This window comes from Elephantulus edwardii, unplaced genomic scaffold (assembly GCF_000299155.1).
Source record: "Elephantulus edwardii isolate Elephantulus edwardi_28Jun2011 unplaced genomic scaffold, EleEdw1.0 scaffold00049, whole genome shotgun sequence".
In the NCBI taxonomy this organism is placed as follows: domain Eukaryota; kingdom Metazoa; phylum Chordata; class Mammalia; order Macroscelidea; family Macroscelididae; genus Elephantulus; species Elephantulus edwardii.
In genome coordinates this window covers 12484344-12506577 of record NW_006399799.1, presented here as the reverse complement: position 1 = coordinate 12506577, position 22234 = coordinate 12484344, and the positions used below count along the sequence as shown (strand labels likewise).

Genomic DNA, 22234 nt, shown 5'->3' with positions numbered 1-22234 from the left:
TTGGTTAGAAAGCGCTGATGGATCCAAACTTCTGGTCTTTGGGTTAGCAGCACAACTCCCTACAGACTACCCCACCCTTATTTCCTAGTTTTCCTTTTTTGTTAGGTTCTGTGGAGTCAGCTGCAACTCATAGCAACCCTGTGGACAATGCACCTGAGCCCTGCCCGATCCTGCACCAGCCTCACTATCTCTGATATTACTCACCCACTGTTACAATCAGTGTGTCAGTTCATCATGTTGAGAGTCTGCCTCTTTTCCCCTGACTTTCCTTATTTCCAGATATGATGTTTGGTGTTGTTTTGTTTTGTGGGCTTTTTTTGGTTGTTTGTTTGTTTGTTTGTTTGTTTGTTTTACAAGATCCTCCTGACAACACGCTCAAACTATATGAGAAAAAGTTTCGCCATCCTTGCCTCTGAGGAGCACCCTTGTTGCACTTCCTCCAGGACAGAACTGTTTGTTCTTTAGCAGTCTATGGGATAGTCGACACTCTCCTACAACACCACGATCCAAAAGGATCAATTCATCTGTCATTCTCACTCGTTGTACAACTTTCAGGTGCATAGAAAGAAAAGGCCATGGCTCGAATCAGGTGCCCCTTAGTCCTTAAACTGACATCATTGTTCCTTAGTAATTTGGAAAGGTCTTTGCCAGCAGATTTTCCCAGTGTAACACGTCTTTTGATTTCTTGACTACTGTTACCATGGGTGTTGATTTTTCCTTTAGTGGTGTGTAAAACCACCTAAATAGGATTGAGCTAGTTATGGGGATTGGTAGGTTCGTGGTCCTGCTGGGGTGGCGGGTAGGGTGTCATGCCTTAAAAATTAACAAAGAGTTTGCTTATACAAAGGCCAGTTCCACAGAGATTTAGAGGGGACTTTTCTGCCATCTGGAACAGTCTAAAACAGAATGTCCCAGGGGCCCAAGGTCCCTACACTGTAACCCTCCCAGACCCAGAAGATAGGGCAGTAACACTGAAAACAGAGCAACACAGCAAAAAACGGCAGGAAACACAGATGAGTTCAGTAACAGAGAAAACAGGGAAAGCAGTGTGAGGGCAGTGAGCAGGCGACTGGGTGGAGATACTGTCGTGGCCTTGCTGGCCCTTGGAGAGAGGAGACTGCAGTCAACTTGAAGAAGCAGGAACTGCAGATGCCTTACCAGGCTGTGGAGAATAAAAACTGAGCACCTTGGGGCAGGATGCTTGCTGGCAGAGCTGTGTGTCTCTGGGCATTTGTCAGCAGAACTAAAAGCGCTGTAACACTTGCTTGAGCAGCGCAGAGGCCTGGGGGAGCCTGGCAGCAAAGCCGGTGATGACAGCAGAAAGCTGCTGCTGGCAGATAGCATCAAGGGGGCGGCTGCTCCATCTTCCATGAACCAGGCCAGTTAACAGAGGGGAGGCTGGAGCCAGAGAAAGCTACATGCGTAACTGAAGGGCACAGGCACAGCCTAGAACAGGGCCTGCCTCTGTGCACGGCCAACAGAAGGGTGGCCTTCCTGTGGGCATAGCCATGAAGGGCCGTCTGTGAGCACAGTCCAAGAACTGAGAGGTGGCTGCAAGTTGTCCTGCTTGATAAAGTTGATTCTCTCATCTGAGATGTTGCCTATTACTTCCAAGTGGATCCTGATCCTGAGTTGTAGCCTTTTAGTCTCTTAATAAACTACATAGCTGTGAGTGTGACCTGTGGTTCTGTCCGTGTGGCTACTGCCATGAGGTATCAAATCCAGCAGATATGTAGACTGTTGTGAGGGGCAGAATGGGGTGGCTGGTATCGGAAATGGTGAAAAACCTGGCAAGTGATGGTATGTGTAAACTCCACCTCATAGAACCCAGCTTTGTGCTAATGCTGAGTCTTACCCCTCGTGGATGTAGACAATGTAGTAGTGATGCTAAATTACAGGAGTCATCAGGACAGACACAGCTCACACCGGCACCAGATGGAACAATGCTTCACTTGAATAGAGAAGAGCAGAACTATAGTGAGTGTTGGTCTCCCACGACCAAGAGAGTTCACTGCACAGCCCACCCAGCCCTCCTGTGCTGCAGGCTTCCCAGCAGCAACAGACAACAGCAGCTGGGTTGGCCAGGTGCTATATGATGCACATGCTTAGCCAGGCAGTTCTTGAAAACATTAACATGTGCTCAGAACAGACGAGAAGGAATGTGCTGACAGACCATTATGTTATGTGTTTTTGGGTCAAGATGCCTCAGGAAGGGAGTCAGCCTACATACACGTACACCGTACTCAAGAATTAGGCCAACACTTCTGGGCCCAAGCACAAATTCATTCATAGGTCACTGGGAAAAGCAGGAAGGACCACCCCCTATCCTCAAAATGAAATGAAAATCTAAAATTGAACACCCAGGAATACAGAACACCTGCACATTAAGTCAGTAACAAACACACAAATAAGAAATGAAAATAACTTTAACCACAGCAGAGAGTCATACAGCAATAAAGGTACTGTTAATTTCTCTCCCTTTGGAGAGACTCCAAACATACCTGGGACAGCAGGAAGACACCACTAGGAAGGGTTTCTAGGACTCCATCCTTGCTTGTACAGTACAGAATCCTCTTGAAAGAACTGCTTGAAAGGTCAAGGTGGCAAGACATGTGCAATGGCCGAAGCTCACTGGGCATAAGATGTGGTTAGTTTGCAAAAGAAATGGCAAAGTTATTAAGTGTTGTGAAAAGAAAAAAAATATACCAGATTATTATTTCTTTCTTATAAAGATAAGTTTAACCCATCTGCAGGTAGTAGGATTTTTTAATATGTTCTTATTTCTGCCTTTAGTTTTTTCTACTTACTGTATCTTTTTTTTTGCAATTTTTACTTCTCCTGTCCTGTTGAATTTATTATGCTTCCATTATTTCCTTCTTCAGGTTTGTGAAGTATACATATTTCTGTACTTTTCTAATTGGCCCTAAAGTTTTTTTATCTGTCCTTAACAAGACTAAAGCTATTTCCACTGTTTTGCAGAACAACACAGAGAATCCTACTCATCTCTTCTCCACTTTCCCTATGCTCTCTGGTATTTTTATTTTATCTTATTTCTAACTGGACCACACTAGTAATTAATATGGAATTAATATGATGCCTTTGAGCTGTGGTGCTGGAGAAGAGTATTGAGGGTACCATGGACTTATAGGAAAACAAACAGATTCATCCTGGAAAGGGTCAAACCAGGCAGCTCCTTGGAGGCAAGGATTCTGAGGCTTCGTCTAACATACTTTGGGCATGTTGTAAGGAGGGACCAGCCCCTGGAGAGGGACATCATGCTTGGGAGGGTGGAGGGACAGTGCAGGAGGGGAAGGCCCTCTATGAGGTGACTGGGCTAATCAGGATGGGAGTGTCAGAGACAGTTTGATTGGCACAGGACAGAGCAGAGTTTAGGGCTGTTGTACATAGGGTCGCTATGAGTCGCAAGCGACTTGACGGCACATAACAACAACAACAACACTAGTTACTCAAATTTACTCATTTAATGGGAGTTGGTGAGTGGCATGCCCAGGACCTAATTTATAACTGGAGGCCCAAGTATAATAAGTATTTAGGCAGAAAAAAAAATCCGAAGTCAGGTCAGTAGAGCTTGCTGGTATGGGAAATTTTATATTTTAAAAGTATAAAAGAACAGCCTGGAAACCAGGAAGAGCAAAGTGCCAGGAAGTGAAGATGAGAATGCGGTAGATCTTGCAAAGTCTTGTTCTTGGAGATCCCTAAATCCCTATAAATCTTACTGAAAATCCCAAGTTGATTCACTTCCCCCCACACACACTCTCAAAGGTTAAGTAACAATCTGTTCTTTCTATGTCTGAGATAATGGCAGCTTTTGAAGCAAAGAAGTGTACAATCTCATGTTTCTAAAACAACAGCCACTACTGTGGGAGGGTGTACATCACTGTTTGTACCATTGCTCCTCATCTATTCAATCTGAATGCTGAGAAAATACTTTGTGAAGCCAGACTCTTATGAAGAAGAATGTGGCAATAGGATCTGAAGAAGACTCATCAACAACCTGGCTAGGCAGATGACACACCTTGCTTGCTAAAAGCAAGGGGGCCCTGAAGAGCTTGTTGCAGAAGAGCAAAATCTATAGCCTTCAATATGGATTACATCTCCACATTTAGAAAACAAAAATTCTCCCCAGTGGACTGATAGTAACATCTTGATAGATAATAAAGGATTGAAATTGCTAATGATTTCATCTTGCTTGGATCTACAGTCATCACCATTGGTACCAGCAATCAGGAGATAAGGAGATGTATTGGTTTGGACAAGTCCACTGTCAGGAACTTCTCTAAAAATATGGAAGAGCAATGATGTCAGTTTGAAGACTAAGGTGTACTTGCTTCAGGCAATGGTCTTTCAGTCACTTACTATGCTGCTGAAAGCTGGATAGTGAATAAGGATGACAGAAGAATCGATGCTGTTGAGTTGTGGTTCTGGAGAAGTGTACCAAAATATTCCATGGACTGGCAAGAAGTGAACAGGTATGTCTTAAAAAAAAATGCAGCCAAGTGCTCCTTAGAGGCAAAGTTGGGAAATCTTTGTCTCTCATACTTTGGACATGTTGCTAAGAGAGTCTATTCCTTGGTAAAAGGATGTCATGCTTGGAAGGGTGGAAAGTTAGTTGAAGAGAGGAAGACCCCCAATGGCATGGATTGACATGGTAACTGCAGCAATGGGCTCAAGGGTATCAGAGATAATGAGGATGGCACAGGATAGGACAATATTCAGATCTGTTCTTCACAGGGTCACTATATATTTGACTCAATGGCACTTAACAACAACAACCACCACCTTGTTGTGTGTCCAGTAGATTCTGGTCCCAACATGTGTGTGAGTAATCACTGTAAACTGTAAGGAAGTAATGGAGAAAGCAGTCAAGAACAAGAGAATGAATCCTTGCATAAGAAAACCACAAAATAAACACGGCTTAATGTCTAGAAAATTGAAGGAAATGAAATTTCATTGGAAGAAAATGCCAGGGTTTTATCTTTGTATGAATAAAAGAGAAAGATGTATTATGAAGTGACCTTTTTACACAAGAATAGAAAATCTCGAAGTGTAACCGTAGGATACGATAATGTACTACACATTCACGTGACAGGCAGGTGGCCTAGTGGTAAGAAGCTTCCCAAAGGCATGAGGTTTGAATCCATTGACTGCTCTGCAGGAGTTTGAGCAATCTCCGTCCATGCAATTTACTGCCTCTGAAAAACCACTGGAGAATCAGCTATGAGTTGGTTCTGACTTGACAGCACATAACAACAATAATGTGCTTTAGATAAGTGATGCCTTTGAGCTGTGGTGCTGGAGAAGAGTATTGAGAATACCATGGACTGCTAGGAAAACAGATTTGTCCTGAAAAGGGTTAAATCGGGTGGCTCCTTGGAGGCAAGGATTCTGAGGCTCCGTCTAACATACTTTGGACATGTTGTGAGGAGAGACCGGTCCTTGGAGAGGGACATCATGCTTGGGAGGGTGGAGGGACAGCGCAGGAGAGGAAGGCCCTCTATGAGGTGGATTGATTCAGTGACTGGGATAATTGGGATGGGAGTGTCAGAGACAGTGCGATTGGCACAGGACAGAGCGGAGTTTAGGGCTGTTGTACATAGGGTCGCTATGAGTTGCAAGCGCCTCTACGGCACATAACAACAACAACAACAGTGCCATATTTGAACAAGCACAGTCCATTTTGCTGAATCAGTATTATGAATGAGGAGGATTTGTCTCATGTACTTTGGGCATGTTGCTAGGAGGGGCTATTCCTTAGAGAAGGATATGATGCTGGGAAGGGTGGAGGGTTGGTGAAGAAGACCCTCAACTAGGCAGATTGACACGGTGACTGAGGCAATGGGCTCTTGTGTATCAGGAAGTGTGAGGATGGCACAGGATAGAACAGGGTTCAGATCTTGCATTCACAGGGTCACTACAAGTTGTACTTGACTCGATGATACCTAACAACAACAACAATTGTAACTGCACAGGTGCCTAGTGTAATAAGGTGACTACTATGCAAGTGTGGCAAAATGCTACCATTGCCCTGAGCAATGAGAAAGTGAGAAAATTCCCATGGGGCTCAGGACTCACCTCCTCCCTACAGTCTTTGTGGACCAGAATCAAGTGGTATTTCCGATTCCCTCAGTTCCCGGTGTTTTTTCCACATTAACCACTGAACCTGAGTGCCTGGCTTTGGCTGATGACCTCAGATGTGATAGCTAGAACTGTGAGCAGAATTCAACAACCTTGGGTGTGACAGTGACATACACATTGAGATGGGAAAAACCAAGTGATTTCTTAGATTGCGATTGTTTTCACCGAAGACCATGAAATTCTGGAATCTGAAATGTTTGGATAAGATGGAGCATAGTTTTATAATCTTGCCAAAATCTTGCACAGCCTAAGAAGAGGAAATCAGGGACCTATCTGTAGGTTGCAGTTTATATTTGCCCATTACTGAGCATTTATTTACCTTACTTTTACTATGTAAGTCAGTGTTGTTGTTGGGGACTAGAGTTGGAACCGACCCATAGCTGACCCTCTAGTGTGTTTTCACAGGCAGTTAGTGGCATGGGAGATTACCTATCCTTCTTCTGTGGAGCATCTGGTGGCCTTAAACCTTGTGTCTTTGGGATTGCAGTGCAGCTTCTTGCCACTATGCCACCAAAGCACCTTACTTAGGTCAATATGACTATATTATTCCTTCCATTTGGAGCTCTTGTAAGAAACTGTGCTATAATCCCAAAGACAAGCAGTTCAAATCCACCAGCTGCCCTGTGGGAGGATGGGTGTTTTCCTTCCATGCCGTCTTTATTGCCTCTGAAAACATGCTGGAAGGTCAGCTGAGTTGGTTCCAATTTGACAGCAAATTATAACATTCCTTCCATTTAAGAAAAGAAGCAGATTAATTTATGGAATATAAATTATATGGTTCCTTCAGACTCAAAACCTCACTGCCTTCAAGTCAGCATCAACAGACAGCTAACCCTCCATTGAGTTTTCAGAGGAGACTGCCCATTCCCCCTGCCCCCATGGAGCATCTGGTCCATTTGAACCAAAACGACATTGTTCTCCTCATTTATGAAAGGAAGCAAACAAATTTATGGAATAGATGACATGATTCTTTACGTATTCCAAATTAACGCTCACCTCCATTTCATCTTATTCCCATGAGTTAAAGTAGACCGGTGCATATTTTTGGCCACTTTGACTTAAAGACACCCTACGCCTTCCTAAAAGGTGTCCTCTTTGTAGAGTTGAGTTCTGTCTGGAGTTTTTCAGATGAAGAGCATGGGCAAGAGAGGTAAGGCTGCAATGATAAGCATTATGTAGGCAAAACTAAGACTTCATGGAGGAAAGAAGGAAAGTGGATGAGCTGGGAAAAGGCAAGTCCTGTAAGGGTAAATAAATATTTTCCTGTGTGGTTGGCAAATTGATCCTATGGAATCCAAAAAAAAAAAAAGAGGTCCAGATTTTTTTAGAACAACTGCATAGGTGAAATTAGCACATAGTTTCCTAAACAATTTTGAAAGACAAGATTTATTACCAACTTTTATGTCTGCTTCAAAAAGCACTATCATTCATTTATAGTTATTACATAACATTGTTGTTATGCCACTCAATATTGTTGTTGTTATGTGCTGTTGCTGCCTGTGACTCATATTGACCCTATACACAGTAGCTCTGAACCCTGCCCTATCCTGAGCCAGTATCACTGTCTCCAACACATCTAACCCAACTACACCAGTTACCGAGTCAATCCATCCCATATTACTCTTCCAAAAAATGGCTAATGAAAGAAAATAATACAACGTCTTTATAACTGATTTTGAGTTTTAAAGGAAAAAACTTGATTTCTGAATTTAGGTTCAAGCTCAATGTTATTAATTGACTTTGACATCACTTAAGAAAAGACGTAAAAGCTTTTGACAATTATCAAGTTTTAAGGAGAACAATGAAAACTTTAGCTTAAATAATGTCTGGTGCATCTTTTAAATGGATAAGGTAGAACAATGGGCTCAAACAACAGCAATTGTGAGGACAGCACAAGGCCCAAGTTGCTAAGCAGGAAAACTTACTCTTTCCAAGAATCTTGAATACAAAACTCTGGGAGATGCAGTTTCACACAAAGGTGCTTCAGAAGAAAGGCTTGACAACCTACAGAGCACAATTCCACTCTGACACACACTCCTAGGAACTAAACTGCTTTAATTCTTTTTTAAGCAACAAAATATTGAAAATATGTCTCCTTAAAAGTTGAAAAATATCATGGGATACTTGTTGTTGTTGTTATGTGCCATCGAGTAGTTTGCAACTCATAGCAACCCTATGTAGAAGAGCTCTAAACACCTTCTATCCTGTGCCAGCCTAGCCATCTCAAATGCACTTATTCCCACCACTCCAGTCACAGAATCCATCTCATTGAAGATCTTCCTCTCCTTCGCCGCCCCTCTACTCTGCCAAACGTGATGTCCCTCTCCAAGAACCAGTCCCTCCTTGCAACATGCCCAAAGTATGGGATACTACTTTATCAAAATCCCAGTGGTGCCTCAAAATACTACTTGAGCTATATCTGTAACATTATAAAGATACATCAGTGAAAAAGAACAGGAATATTTAAAATATTATGTGAAAAAGATATATATTTAATAATTTCATAATTATAAATTATTATTATAAATTATAATTATTACACATGAGTTTTCTGATATACAATAAGATTTGATCTCTGGGAAAATGCTTTCCCACATCTGTTACATTCATAGGGCTTCTCTCCTGTGTGGGTTATCTTATGTCTAAGCAGGTGGGACTTCTTGATGAAGGCTTTGCCACATTTAATACATGCATAGGGTTTCTCTCCTGTATGAATTCTTAAATGTGTAACAAGAACTGATGTATTGTCGAAGGCTTTGCCACATACAATACATTGGTAGGGTTTCTCTCCTATATGAAATCTAGAATGTTTATAAAGGGATGAACTATACCTGAAAGGTTTTCCCACGCTCTTTACATTCAAATGAGTTCAAGTGTATGAGATTTCACATGTTGATTAAAGGGGGAGTTCCAAGTGAAGGTTTTCCCACATGTGTTGCATTCATAAGGTTTCTCTCCAGTGTGGAGTCTCTGGTGGATCACAAGTTGGAATTTATGCATAAAAGCTTTCCCACAATCACTGCATACAAAAGGTCTCTCTCCATTATGTATTTTCTGATGAGTTTCAAGGTGTGTCTTCCTGCTGTAAGCTTTCCCACAGTCACTGCATTCATAGGTTTTTATTCCTGCATGATTTTTTTCATGTCTAATAAAAACAAACTTCTTTTTGAAGACTTTCCCACATACATTGCATTCATAAGTGTTTTCTCCTGGATAGCCACTATCATGATGAAGTAAATCTAAGCTATTATGATTAAGTAAATCTAAATTAGGTTGCAAACTCTTCTCATATGATTTACAATAATGTGATTTTTGTATTGTAGCATTTAGACTTGTGTTCATATCATAATGGCGGAGTCTCTCCATAGTTTGAATCTCACTTAATGTGAATGGAACTGACATCAGAAAACTGTCTTTGCTTTCCTGGTGTTCCTCTGGTTCTTCACCAAGTAGGCAGTCAGTTTCTTAAAAAAAACAAACAAAAGTACAAATAAAATATTCCCAATTAATTTCTTCAAGCAACATAATATAGAACCAAATTTCAGTGTTTTCAAATTTCATCTTCCATTCTGTAACAAAGTTTTTCATTTTTCTAGCTCCAGAGCTTCAAGAATAAAACTGCCGATGAGGAAAAAGGAAAAAATGCCAATAATGAGAATATATGCCTTAACTTGTGACCTACAGAAAGGTAGTAAAATAGGCACAAGGTACATGAGTATAGTTCAAAGGAAGTCCAAAGGTTACTCAATAAGGATGTAGGGTTAGATCTATATGGAGATCTAGTCACGGGACGGGGTTACTAGAGGAATACAGGACAACAGAGTTAAGGGAAAATAGCAGACAACAGATAAAGTTTGGGATATTTAATATTTACAATCTAATTGCTAGATTATCATGATTTCTCTCATTCATATCTCTTTCCCCCTCCTAATCACCCTATACAACATCAGTCACTTTTAGGGGAAGTCCTGCAACAGCAGCCCTCTCATCTCACCCAAGCCCTCTCATCTCATTGAAGCCCTCTTACCCCTTATCAGCAGTCAGGGCTCCAATTCCACATACAGCTAAGATTCCTTCTTTCCTGGAAAGTCCAGGAGCATAAATGTATGGGAAGCCAATACTAAATACTTGTAATAAACTGAATGCCATCTCAAGATGTTGGGGAGGCATGGTTCCAGCTAAAATTCACCCTGAGGCACCAAGGCAATCTTTAAGGGTTTACAGGATTCTTGCATTGTATTTGCTGACCCCTCCCTCCTGAGTCTGGAGGAAGGTTTTCAATAGACAGAGCTTGTCTTCATTTGCCTTGAATTCTCTTTGATTTACTTCCTGATAATTTTCAATAAAGGTACAGGGAAGCTGGAATAGGAGTCTTCAATAGAGAACTGCTGGCCCCCTGTTTTTCATGCTCTCTGTTCTATCTCATTCTTGGTCGTCTGTCTCATTGTAAATAATTATTAAAATACTTTACCCTCAGTCCGCAACACAAATGCACAGCAGATCATTCAAAGGCAAGGCATTCTTATCCCTATTATAGATTGTCATATTAATAATTTTATTCTGCCTGACCCCAAAGAGACCATAACTGCCACCCAAGAAGATATATGCACACCCATACTTACTGCAGCTTTGTTCACAATAGCAGAGTTGGAAAAAACCCAAGTGCCCATCAACAAATGAATAGATAAAGAAGTTCTGGTATATTCACACAATGGAATACTACACTGCATTGAAAAACAAGGAACTCCTGAAATATTATACAAAATGGTTGACTCTGGAGGACACTATGCTGAGTGAAAGATATCAGTCACAAAAGGACAAATACTGCACAGTTCCACTGTTGTATAATGGGACTAACATCGGTGTTTGGGGAGAGACTGAGAAAGATGCGATAAATTATGTATACTGCTTAAAACAGATGAGGGAGAGAACTATTTAAAAGGGATATATGATTAGGTATGATTGTCATGACAAGAGTCCAGAATGAAGGCTGCACAGTGTAGTGGATTTGGGGGTAGGAATTGTATAACAATGAAAGAATTTTACTTTTCAAAGAGAAGAGTGAACTGCAGGGGAGGGGTTGGCAGGGAGAAAAGTGCAACAATGAATGAATGGAAATCCAAAGTCTCTGTAAGTGTTCATTAAAGTTAATAATAATAATAATAAAATGTAAAAAATTTGTAAAAATCCTTGTTACTAGAATGATAAGCAATATCATGATAAATGGAGAATAAAGTTGAGACTGTCAACAACTACATCTTATTTGCATTCACAATCAATATGGTTGGTACCAACAGTTAAGAGATCAGAAGACACATTGCACTGGTAAAGTCTATAGTCAGGGACCTCTCCAAATTACTAAAGAGCAATGATGTCAGACTGAGGACAAAGGTGTTCCTGATTCAGGCCATGGTCATTTCAATCACTCGCTATGCATCTGAGAGCTGGGCAATAACCAAGGATGACAGAAGAGTTGATACCTTTAAAATGTAGTATTGGAGAAGAGCGCTGAGTATCCATCCCATGGACCACCAAGAGAACAGATATCTTGGAGAAAGTGCATTTAGAGTGCTCCTTGGAAGCAAAGATGATGAAGCTTTGTCTTATACACTTTGGGCATGTTGCTAGGAGAGGTTATTCCTTAGAGAGGGCCATCATGGTTGAGAAGGTGGAGGGTTAGCAAAGAAGAGGAAAATCCTCAACTAGGGGGTTGACAGTCACTGTGGCAATGGGCTTAAGTGTGTGAGAGATTGTGAGGATGGCACAGGGAGGCCAGGGTTCAGTTGTTTTAGAGTTGCTGTGAGTTATACTCGACTCGATGGCATCTAACAAGTTCCTTGGAGATATCCATGTGTCTTGGTATCTTTCTCACCTTTGCTTTTCTTTCTTGTTTAACATGTTGCCACACACTTTTAAATTGACGACCGTGCTTAGAAACACATTTCCGCACCCCCCCCCCCGTGTAGTACTGTCTGCAGTAACGTGTTAATCTCTTTTATATTTGCAAAGAGAAAGACCCAAGACACACCCTTATCTGCCCTTTTAAAGTAACAATGACAACCAACCCCAAAGGGATTCTAACCACAGGCATCCCACTGCCTTCCACGTGGTTCTGACTCAGAGTGACCCTCTATCCAATTTCTAAGGCTGAAAATCTTTAGAGGAGACTGTCTATCTCTCTCTGAAGTTGCAGCTAGTGGATCTGAACTGTTGGGTTAGCAGCCCAATACATTGTACACTACAACACCAGGGCTCCTTGCCAGACACAGAAGTTAGGAATTATAATACTTATTTTGAAGGATACCATTTCATTCACAACAGGAATCAAATTGAGAGTTTAAGGAATTAAGAGAAAGCAAGACCTAGATGAAACAGATATTTGGAGAAAGAGATCATGCTTGTTGAAGCAGAGGATTCCCCAAAAAGATAACCCTCAGTAAGGACTGGCCTTGGAGCTGAAACAAGGAGCCCAAGCTTAAAGTGAGGGTGTGGATGGTGAAAGCTCAGGCAGTGTTGCATTCTGCTGCACAGAAGACTGCTTTGAGTTTGGGCTGACTCAACAGCACTTAACAGATCAAACAGGCAATGTGAGGATCCAGAGCAGAGAGAAGGGCAGCTCTTCACACAAAGAGAAAGAGCACTTAGGTGTGAAGAGTAAAACTGACGTAGTCACGTGGAGTTCTGATGCTGTTATGTCAGCTATACCCAGGCACTACCAAAGGTCTCTAGCGTATAGATGCTTTGTCAGAAGTATTTCAAATGTGTTTTTCCCTCACTGATGAATGGCAAAAAGGCCTTTTGTCATTCACCTGGATTGCTACACTGTGGGCCCTTTCCCTTCAACAGCCATGGCTCTTGTCCTTGCTCCAACTTGAAGAACACTTTTGTGTTGGTAACTGGACACACTGTTTATAGCAGATAACACAGAAATGGGGACCAAGTCCAGGGGATGTACAACTATCCCAAAACTCAAGTGTGTCTCCTTCAGAGCCTTTAGGAGATGACTGCTGGGACTTGAAAACAGAAAAGACACTTTTCCTGAACTTCAGCGAGAGAAGCATCAACAGGTCCTCTGATACCAAATACAATTAAGACTTACTGACCAGTGGAGTTCAGGGTCAATTTTTTTTTTTTTAATGACTGAAAATTTGCCTTTTTCCTACATTTTCAAAACTAGGACCAAAGTCTTTTTCTTAATAATTTACACAGCACCTTTTATTTCCTCCTGGGCGAGAAGTTATCTTCTTGGCATTGATGGAGATCAGTGAATCACACTCATGAATGTACCTGGGAGAATTCTTTGAAAGAAGTAGGGCTCACCAATCATGCTCCTTCTCATACTGTATCTCTCTCCTTTTCAACTTTCTCCTAAAGTCATTAAGAAGCTCTAGTTGTTTAACTTTATTGTTCACAACTTCCCCTCCCAAAATTTAAGAATGATTCTTATAAACCCCATCACATCTGACTAGTGACCCATCACAAGGGCTAGGTGACTCCCCCTCAGCTGTGTCAAAGGCTCTTTCTTAGATGGTCTGGATCAAATAATTTAAAAGGTCAGGATCCTAGAAAGCACATCATCTTTCAAACAATCACACCTTTACAGAGCAACTGTGCACCAGATTATCCTCAGAGAAAAAACACATACAGAACCTTCATTCTATGTGTCTAATTTTGTTCTCTGATAGTTTATTTTATGCTCCTTGCTCTGGTCTTTGGCCTTCTATATCAATGTTGTTGTTGTGTACCGTCATGTCAGAACTGACCCATAGCTGACCCTCCAGCGACTTTTCAGAGGCAGTTAATAGCATGGGAGGAGATTGCCCATCCTTCTCCTGAGGAACAGCTGGTGGCCTCGAACCGCGTGTCTTTGGGATTGCAGCACAGCTTCTTGCCACTAGGCCACCAGAGCTCCAATAGTAATTAAAAAAAAAAATAAGAACTTTGGTATGCAAAGTTCTGGATATGTTAGGCGTCTTCTGCTCATAAATCTGTGTGACTTTAAACAAAATTCCTTTATTTTCTAAGCCTTCGTTTTCTCATCTTTCTCCGATGCAAAAAAATTAGCATTTGTTACAAAATGAATATGTAAAGAATCCAGGCCCTGCCTGCAAAGGATGCTAGCAGAGAACCAGCGTACATAGCCAAGGCGTGGCCTCGCCCAAGGGGAAAATCACCTCGACTACAAGGTAACCTCAACTCAAAATCAATCAGTAGAACAAAAACAGCCACATAAGACTCCTTCTTTCCTAGTTACCGTCACATATCCTTGCACATAAAATGCACTGCTGTCAAGTCAGAACCCACTCATAGCTGACCCTCTCTACTGGGTTTCTGAGGCTGTAGAGTACATAGGAAAAGACTGTCCGTCTTTCTCTGCTGGCACTGTTGGTGGATTCGAACCACCAGAGAGGCACAGCCATTGGATTAACGGCTTAACTCCTACAGCCCAGGTCAACATGACTCCTTATCCAACACTAGCTGCCCATTCTGAGAAATCCTGGCACTGACCTCTGTCTGTAAGTTCCCTAATAAAGCCAGGTCTGTTCAATTGGTTGTTTCTTGGTTATTTTTCCCAAATCCACTATGTGTCCCTTAAAGTCACTCCTGCCACTGGTCTGGTGGGGTGGGACAATATAGCACCAGCATATAGCAGCGGCTCAGTACCTAGTGGCTCTTGGTCAACCTGAGCTCTAACTACCTACATGGTACTTATTCCCCTACACCAAGGTTGAACCTGGTCAAATGAAAACTGGCATTTTGTTCTTCATGTCTGAATTTAACTATTATTTATTTAGATAAAATATTTCTTTCCACCATAATATGGAAGGACTTCTCCTTTACTTATAGCAAATGGGCTTTGCCTCACTTTTTTTGGCTTAGGGACAAACCTCTTAATGCTTCAGAATGCCAACAACTTTCAGAAGTCTTAAAGAAAAGTTACTAATAATGAAACTCTGAGTTACACAGAAAAATTACCCATTGTCCTTACCCATTGAGATAAGGTTTCTAAAGTTCTACAACATCACATCCCAATACAGGTTCCTCTGAGCACAGTCAAGCAATTGCCACTCCTCTGGGGTGAAACTCACAGCCACATCCTGGAACATTACTGATCCCTGTAACAGCACATTCATCTTTAAATGAACATTTATATTATTAAGGGGGCTGCAAAATAGTAAGGTTCATTGTGGAGGAAGCAGAAAGTTGTATATGATTATTACTATATGTTGTTGTTGTTATGTGCCGTCGAGTTGCTTGCAACTCATAGCGACCCTATGTACAACAGCCCTAAACTCTGCTCTGTCCTGTGCCAATCGCACTGTCTCTGACACTCCCATCCCAAGTATCCCAGTCACTGAATCAATCCACCTCATAGAGGGCCTTCCCCTCCTGCGCTGTCCCTCTACCCTCCCAAGCATGATGTCCCTCTCCAAGGACCGGTCTCTCCTCACAACATGTCCAAAGTATGTTAGACAGAGCCTCAGAATCCTTGCCTCCAAGGAGCCACCCGGTTTAACCCTTTCCAGGACAAATCTGTTTGTTTTCCTAGCAGTCCATGGTGTTTTCAATACTCTTCTCCAGCACCACAGCTCAAAGGCATCAGTTCTCCTTCTATCCTCCTTGGTCATTGTCCAACTCTCTGATGCATAACAAGTGATTGCAAAGACCATGGCCTGTATCAGACGCACCTTAGTCTCCAGAGAGACACCATTGCTCTTCAGTACTATATACTTTAATAAAACAAAGATACAATTAAAAAGATCCAACCATGCAAGGACACCTCACTTAGGGAAAGAACAGTCTTTTCAGCAAACAGTGCTGAGGCAATCTCCACCACACTCAAGCCCACTGCTGTAGTCACTGTGTCAATCCAGCTCCTTGTAGGCTGCCTTCTCCTTCCTAATCCTCTATCTTTCCAACATGATGTTTTTTTACAAGGACTGGTACTTCCTGATAACATTCCCTAAGTACGTGAGACAACATTTTACTATCCTTGCTTTAGCAGTACTCTGGATGTACTTCCTCTAAGACAGATTTGTTTATTCTTTTGGAAGTCCTTGGGATATTTAATATTCTTTGCTAACACCTCAATTCAAGGCATTGATTCTTCTTTGGTCATCCTTACTCACTGTCCAACTTTCAAATGCATAGAAAGCAAATGAAAACACCATAGTTTGGATCAGGTGTACCTTAGTCTTTAAACAGATATTCCTACTCTTTCACACTTTAAAGAGGTCTTTACCAGCAGATTTCCACAATGCAACACATCCTTTGATTTCTTGACAGCTACTATCACGGGTATTGATGGTGGATCCCAGTAAAATGGGTTGTATCCTTTCTCCATACCTATTCATTCTGTACGCTGAGCAAATCACTGAAGAAGTTGGATTATATGAAGAAAAATGTGGCATCAGGATTAGAGGAAGACTCATCAACAACCGGCATTATACAGATGACACAACCTTTCTTGCAGTAAGAGAAGCAGACTTGAAGCACTTACTGCAGAAAATCAAAGACTATGGCCTTCAATATGGTTTACATATCAACATCAAGAAAACAAAAGTCTTTACCAATAGACCAAGAGGTAACATCATGATTGGTGGAGAAAAGATTGGAGTTGTCAATGACTTCATTTTACTTGGATCCACAATCACAACTACTAGAAGGGCTAAAATAGTACTAGTTGTTGTTATGTGTTGTTGGGTCACCTGCAACTCATAATGTTGGCAAATGTGGAGAAATTGGAAACTTCCACACTGCTGGTGGGAATGCAAAATGTTACAGCCACTTTGGAAAACAGTGTGGCAGTTCTTCAAAATGATAACCATAGGGTTATCATTGTTGTTGTTATGTGCCATCGAGTTGCTTGTGATTCATAAGAGGCCATATGCAAAATAGCTCTGAACCCTGCTCTATCCTGAGTCAATCTCACTGTCTTGGATACACCTACCCCTAATACCCCAGTTACTGTGTCAGTCTATCTCATTCTGAGTCTTCTTCTCCTGCACTGTCCTTTGACTCTTCCAAGCATGATATCCCTCTCCAAAGACTGGCCCCTCTTGGCTATAAAGTATGAGAGAGGAAGTCTCAAAATCCTTGCCTCTAAGGAACAACTTGGTTTCACCCACTCTTGGATATACCTGTTCGTTCTCTTGGCAGTCCATGGTATTTTCAAAACTCTTCTCCAGCACCACAACACAAAGGCATCAATTAATTTTTGCCATCCTTGGTCACTGTCCAGCTCTGATATATAGCAAGTAATTGCAAAAATCATGGCCTGGATTTCATGCACCTTAGTCTCTAAACTGAAATCCTTGTTCTTCAGCACTTTGGAGAGGTCTCTGACAGCGGATTTCTCGAATGCAATTCATGTTTTTATTTCCTTACTGCTGGTGCTAAGAATGTTGATTGTGGAACCAAGCAAGATAAAACTGTTAATCTCAATCTCTTCTCCATTTATCATGATGCTGCCAATTGGCCCATTGGTGAGAGTCTTTGTTTTCTTGATGTTTAGCTTCAATTCATATTGCAAACTACAGTCTTTGACTCTCTGTAGTGACTCAGTACATTGATTCCTAGATGTGCACCCAAAAGAACTAGAAACATGTTTTTAAAAAAATCTTTTCATAATTGTTCACAGCACAAATATATAGCAAAAAAAGAAACATTTGTTGAAGTATATAGGAGGGGAGTGTGGGTTACAAGCTCTTTGTTGTCAAGCAGAGCCCTGGTAATCTAGTGTGTTAATGTGTTCGGCTACTAGGGAAAAGTCAACAGTTAGAATCCATCAGCTGCAACATGGGTCAAAGAGGACAAAGCTATCTGCTCCCATGAAGATTCACAGCCTTGAAAGCCCAATTTAGGGTCTTCATGAGTCACAATTAACTCTATAGTGGTCATCAGTATCTGTGTATATAACAAGATAAACACAATTTGGCTGTCCACCAACCTAAGAATGGGTAAGCAAAATGTTGTATAACCACACAGTATTATTGGGTAATGAAGAATATTATTAGGCAACCAAAAGGAAGGAAGTACTGATATATGCTACAATATGGATGAAATGTGAAAATATTGAGAGGGCAAAAAACCCTAGTCACTAAAGACCATATATTGTATGATTCCATTTGTATGAAAAGTCCAGAACATGTGAATGCACAGAAACTGGAAGTATATTAGGACTAGGGGAAGGGGAAGATGAAGAGTGACTGCTAATGGGTATGTGAGATCATTCTGGGGGTGATAAAAATGTTCTGGAATGAGACACTGGTAATAATTGCACAGCTCTGGATATGCTCAAAGCTTACTGAGTTGAATGCTTTAATCGGGCAAATTTTGTGGTATGGATTATATCTCAAGGGTTGTTAAAATATTGCTTATCTAGTCTTCAGTGATTTACTCAAAATATTTAATGAGGACCTACAAGACTGTGTGAGAGAAAGGTGATGCTGTCTGTCCCCATTCGGGTTTATGGCCCCAGATCCAGCAGAGGGTTGTCGGGAGTCCGAGTCTGCTGTATGGACAAGGCCTTGGCTGTGGTTTTTTAGCATTAAACACAGTAAAGAGCCCTCGTGGCACGATGACCAAAGCACTTGGCTGCTAACCAAAAGGTAAGGTGCGTGAACCTACCAGCTAACATGAAAGTCTGTTTCCATAAAGATCTGTACAAACCCTACAGGTGGTTCTATTCTGTCCACAGGGTCACTCACGAGAGAGGGCTGACTAGCCGGCTGCAGGTTTGGTTTGGACACTTCACAAGCAACAAAAAAAGGAGCAAATTACTACTACTATTTTCCAGAGAGCTAACTATTTATTAGCCTCACAAAGCAAACACAAGTGAAAAAAATTTATGGGAGTTATGAAAGATCTACATTGCATATAATCACATAAATACACCCCAGTCAAAATAGCAAAATTTAACAGAACAGCAAGCAACAAATGCTGGCGAGGTTGTGGAGAAACTGGAACCCTGATTCACTGTTGGTGGGAGTGTAAAATGGTGCAACCCCTGTGGAAAGCAGTATGGCGCTTTCTCAAAAAGTTGCAAATAGAGATACCATTTGACCCAGCAATTCCACTACTGGGAATATACCCTGAAGAGACCATAGCTGACATCCACGCAGATATATGCACACCCATGTTTATTGCAGCTTTGTTCACAATAGCAAGGAGTTGGAAACAACCTAAGTGCCCATCAACAAACGAATGGCTAGAGAAGCTGTGGTATATTCCCACAATGGAATACTATGCTGCATTAAAAAAACAAGGAACTCATGCAATATTATTCAAAATGGTTGACTCTGGAGAACATTATGCTGAGTGAAATATCCCAGTCACAAAAGGACAAATATTACATGATGCCACTGTTGTAGAATGGGACTGTCCTTGGGGTTGGGGAGAGACTGAGTAAGATGGGTTCAATAATGTATACTGCACTGAAACAGAGGAGGGAGAGAACCGTTTAAAAGAGAGATATAACTGGGCATTTCTGTCATCACAGGAGACTAGAGCGAGGGCTACATGGTGGAGGGGACCTGGGGGAGGGTTTGTAAAATAATGAAAGAATCTTTTCTTTTACTTATCCATAATTTTTGGACTCATGTACTTATAACTTGTTAGTCAAATTTGTGTCTTCTAGGTTGCAACACCCCCATGATACATCTTCAAGGACATGAACATGTACGGCCAAGCACAATCAATAAGAGTGCATCTAAATTCCAAAATCAATCTCCATAATAGTCTATGTGTTTCCTACTGCCAAAGGGGCCCTTTAGAGTAGTGAGAGAAGATCTTCACCCTGAAACCCACAGCGTCCCTTTTCAGCAGGAAGTAGCTAAGAGAATACGCCATCCCCTTTTCCTTATGACTCAGGGTGAAGTCTCTCTCAGGGAGGAGTGATAGGGAATGGCAAAGGACACACTGACAAAGAATATTAATCAGAACTGGCTTTGACAAGCACTGTGGCATTTGGACAAGAACAAACTGGGAGGAGGGTAGAGAGAATAGTGCAACAATGAATGAGTGGAAGCCCAAAATCTCTGTAAATGTTTATGAAAATTAATGAAATATAATTATAGAAAAAAATACATCATATCAACCACAAAACAGAATCATGTTTAATACATAAATATTAAAAGTGCTTAAATGAAAATCATGTGGATACCTGTTTACCACAAAAGAGAGAGTTAGGACCATATAGAGAAAGGATTAGTAAATTATACACGTGGGCCAGCTCCCTGTTTTTGTAAATAAAATGTTAGGGGCACATAGCCCATATTCAATCAATTATTTTGGCTACAACAGCAATACTGTAAGTAATATGAAAGAGGCTATAAGGCTTTCAAATAAAAAAGATTTACTATCTGGAAAAAGCTTGATGGTATGAAATGCCATTTGAGACTATAGGATAGGAAAATAGATGTGGAAAGTCTAATAATCAATTGAAAACTCTGGACCTACCAAGAGTTTTGCAAGCTGGTTGGACAATATGTCAACACAGGTTAAGTCTACTTTTCTGTAAAGCTGAATAGTAAGAATCAAAACCCACAGTTGTCAAGTTGATTCCAACTCATATCAACCTTCTGGGTTTCCAAGGCAGTAAATCTTTACTGGGGAGACTGCCTATCTTTCTCCCTCAGTGAAGCTGGTGGATATGAACTGCTGAGGCTGTGGTTATCAGTGCAGCAAGTAGTACACTATGACACCAGAGCTCCTTATAAACCAGAATGAAAAACTTAAAAAGATCTATCTCATTCTCAGGAACAACTTAAACCATATATAGAAAGAGTTACAGTAATAAACCTATAAAATGGCAATAGGGAATTTATAGGAGAAATTAACTAAAAGGAGAGGAATTCATTGAGTTAACTTTTCACTAAAAAGTTAAGAGTTCTCTCCATATTATAAACTTTACCCAATCATAATAAAAATACAAACAGCTTTAGTCTGGACCTTGACAAAATGTTTTCAAAATACACAGAAAAAAAGAAAAAACCAATCAAGATTAACTGATAATTTTGGGAAAACATGTAAGATTTATTTGTGGATCCAGGTAGACATTAAAAAGGTTATGCACCTATATTTAACAAGTTGAGTTTATTTAAAGCTGCTTGGTACATTGTTTTGTGGTTTGGTTTTTTTTTTGCTTATTCTAATAAAATTATAGGAAGCAAATCACTGCATTGTTACTGTGAATGGCATTTCCACCATTTATCTGTATAAAAACTCATTATTGTTGTTGTTGTGTGCCATCAAGTAAAAAATTACCCATAGCTTACCCTCCAGAGTATTTTTCAAAGGCAAAAAAAAAAATCATTACACAGGACGAAACTGTCCATCCCTTTCCTACATAAAAATTAATTAGAAGATATTTTATTCAGATAGATATTGTCTCATTACAATTAAAATGTTAACTGATTAGATATTCATTTTATATGATTGCCAGGAAGACTAGTACACATCTACAACTCAAATTCATCCAGCGGTGTACGCATCCTATGACCTGATTTCATACTTGTTCATTTTTAAAATTTCCTGTTGAACTCAATCTTCTCTCAATCTTTCTTTTCTCTAATTACGACTTTTCTTTCCCTGTAATATAGGAATCAGATCGATTGCATCTGTGGAAAGAACTGCTGGAGAAGCTCACTATCAGCTGTGAAAATTAGGCCAGGACCAGATTGTGGAATAGACCACCAACTACTCATATGCAAGTTCAAGCTGAAGCTGAGGAAAATTAAACCGAATCCACAGGAACCAAAATATGATCTTGAGTTCATCCCACCTGAATTTCAGAACCATCTCAGGAACAGGATTGAGGCCTTGAACACTAATGAGCAAAGACCTAATGAGTTGTGGGAGGATATCAAGGTTATCATCCAGGAAGAGCACAAATTATCATTACAAAGACAGAAGAGGGGAAAAAAGTCCAAAATGGATGTCAGAAGAAACTCTAAAGATTGCACTGAAGCGTAGAGAAGCCAAAGCACAAGGAAGAATTCAAGATACTAAAGAGCTGAATAGAAGATTCCAAAAGGCAGCACGGGATGACAAAGCAAAATATTACAATGAAATGTGC

At 40.8% G+C, this 22234-nt stretch overlaps 1 protein-coding gene across 1 annotated transcript in view; it reads right to left on the bottom strand.

Annotated features, from left to right (window-relative positions):
• Positions 1–1243: 1243 nt before the first annotated feature.
• LOC102864976 overlaps positions 1244–22234 on the bottom strand; it is a 124327-nt gene continuing 103336 nt past the window's right edge. The window contains exons 11-13 of the mRNA XM_006886599.1: positions 9048–9133; positions 8752–8964; positions 1244–1398 (exon numbers count right to left, since the gene is read on the bottom strand). Of these exons, the coding sequence (XP_006886661.1) occupies positions 1244–1398; positions 8752–8964; positions 9048–9133 (454 nt within the window). The remainder of the gene's footprint in view (positions 1399–8751; positions 8965–9047; positions 9134–22234) is intronic.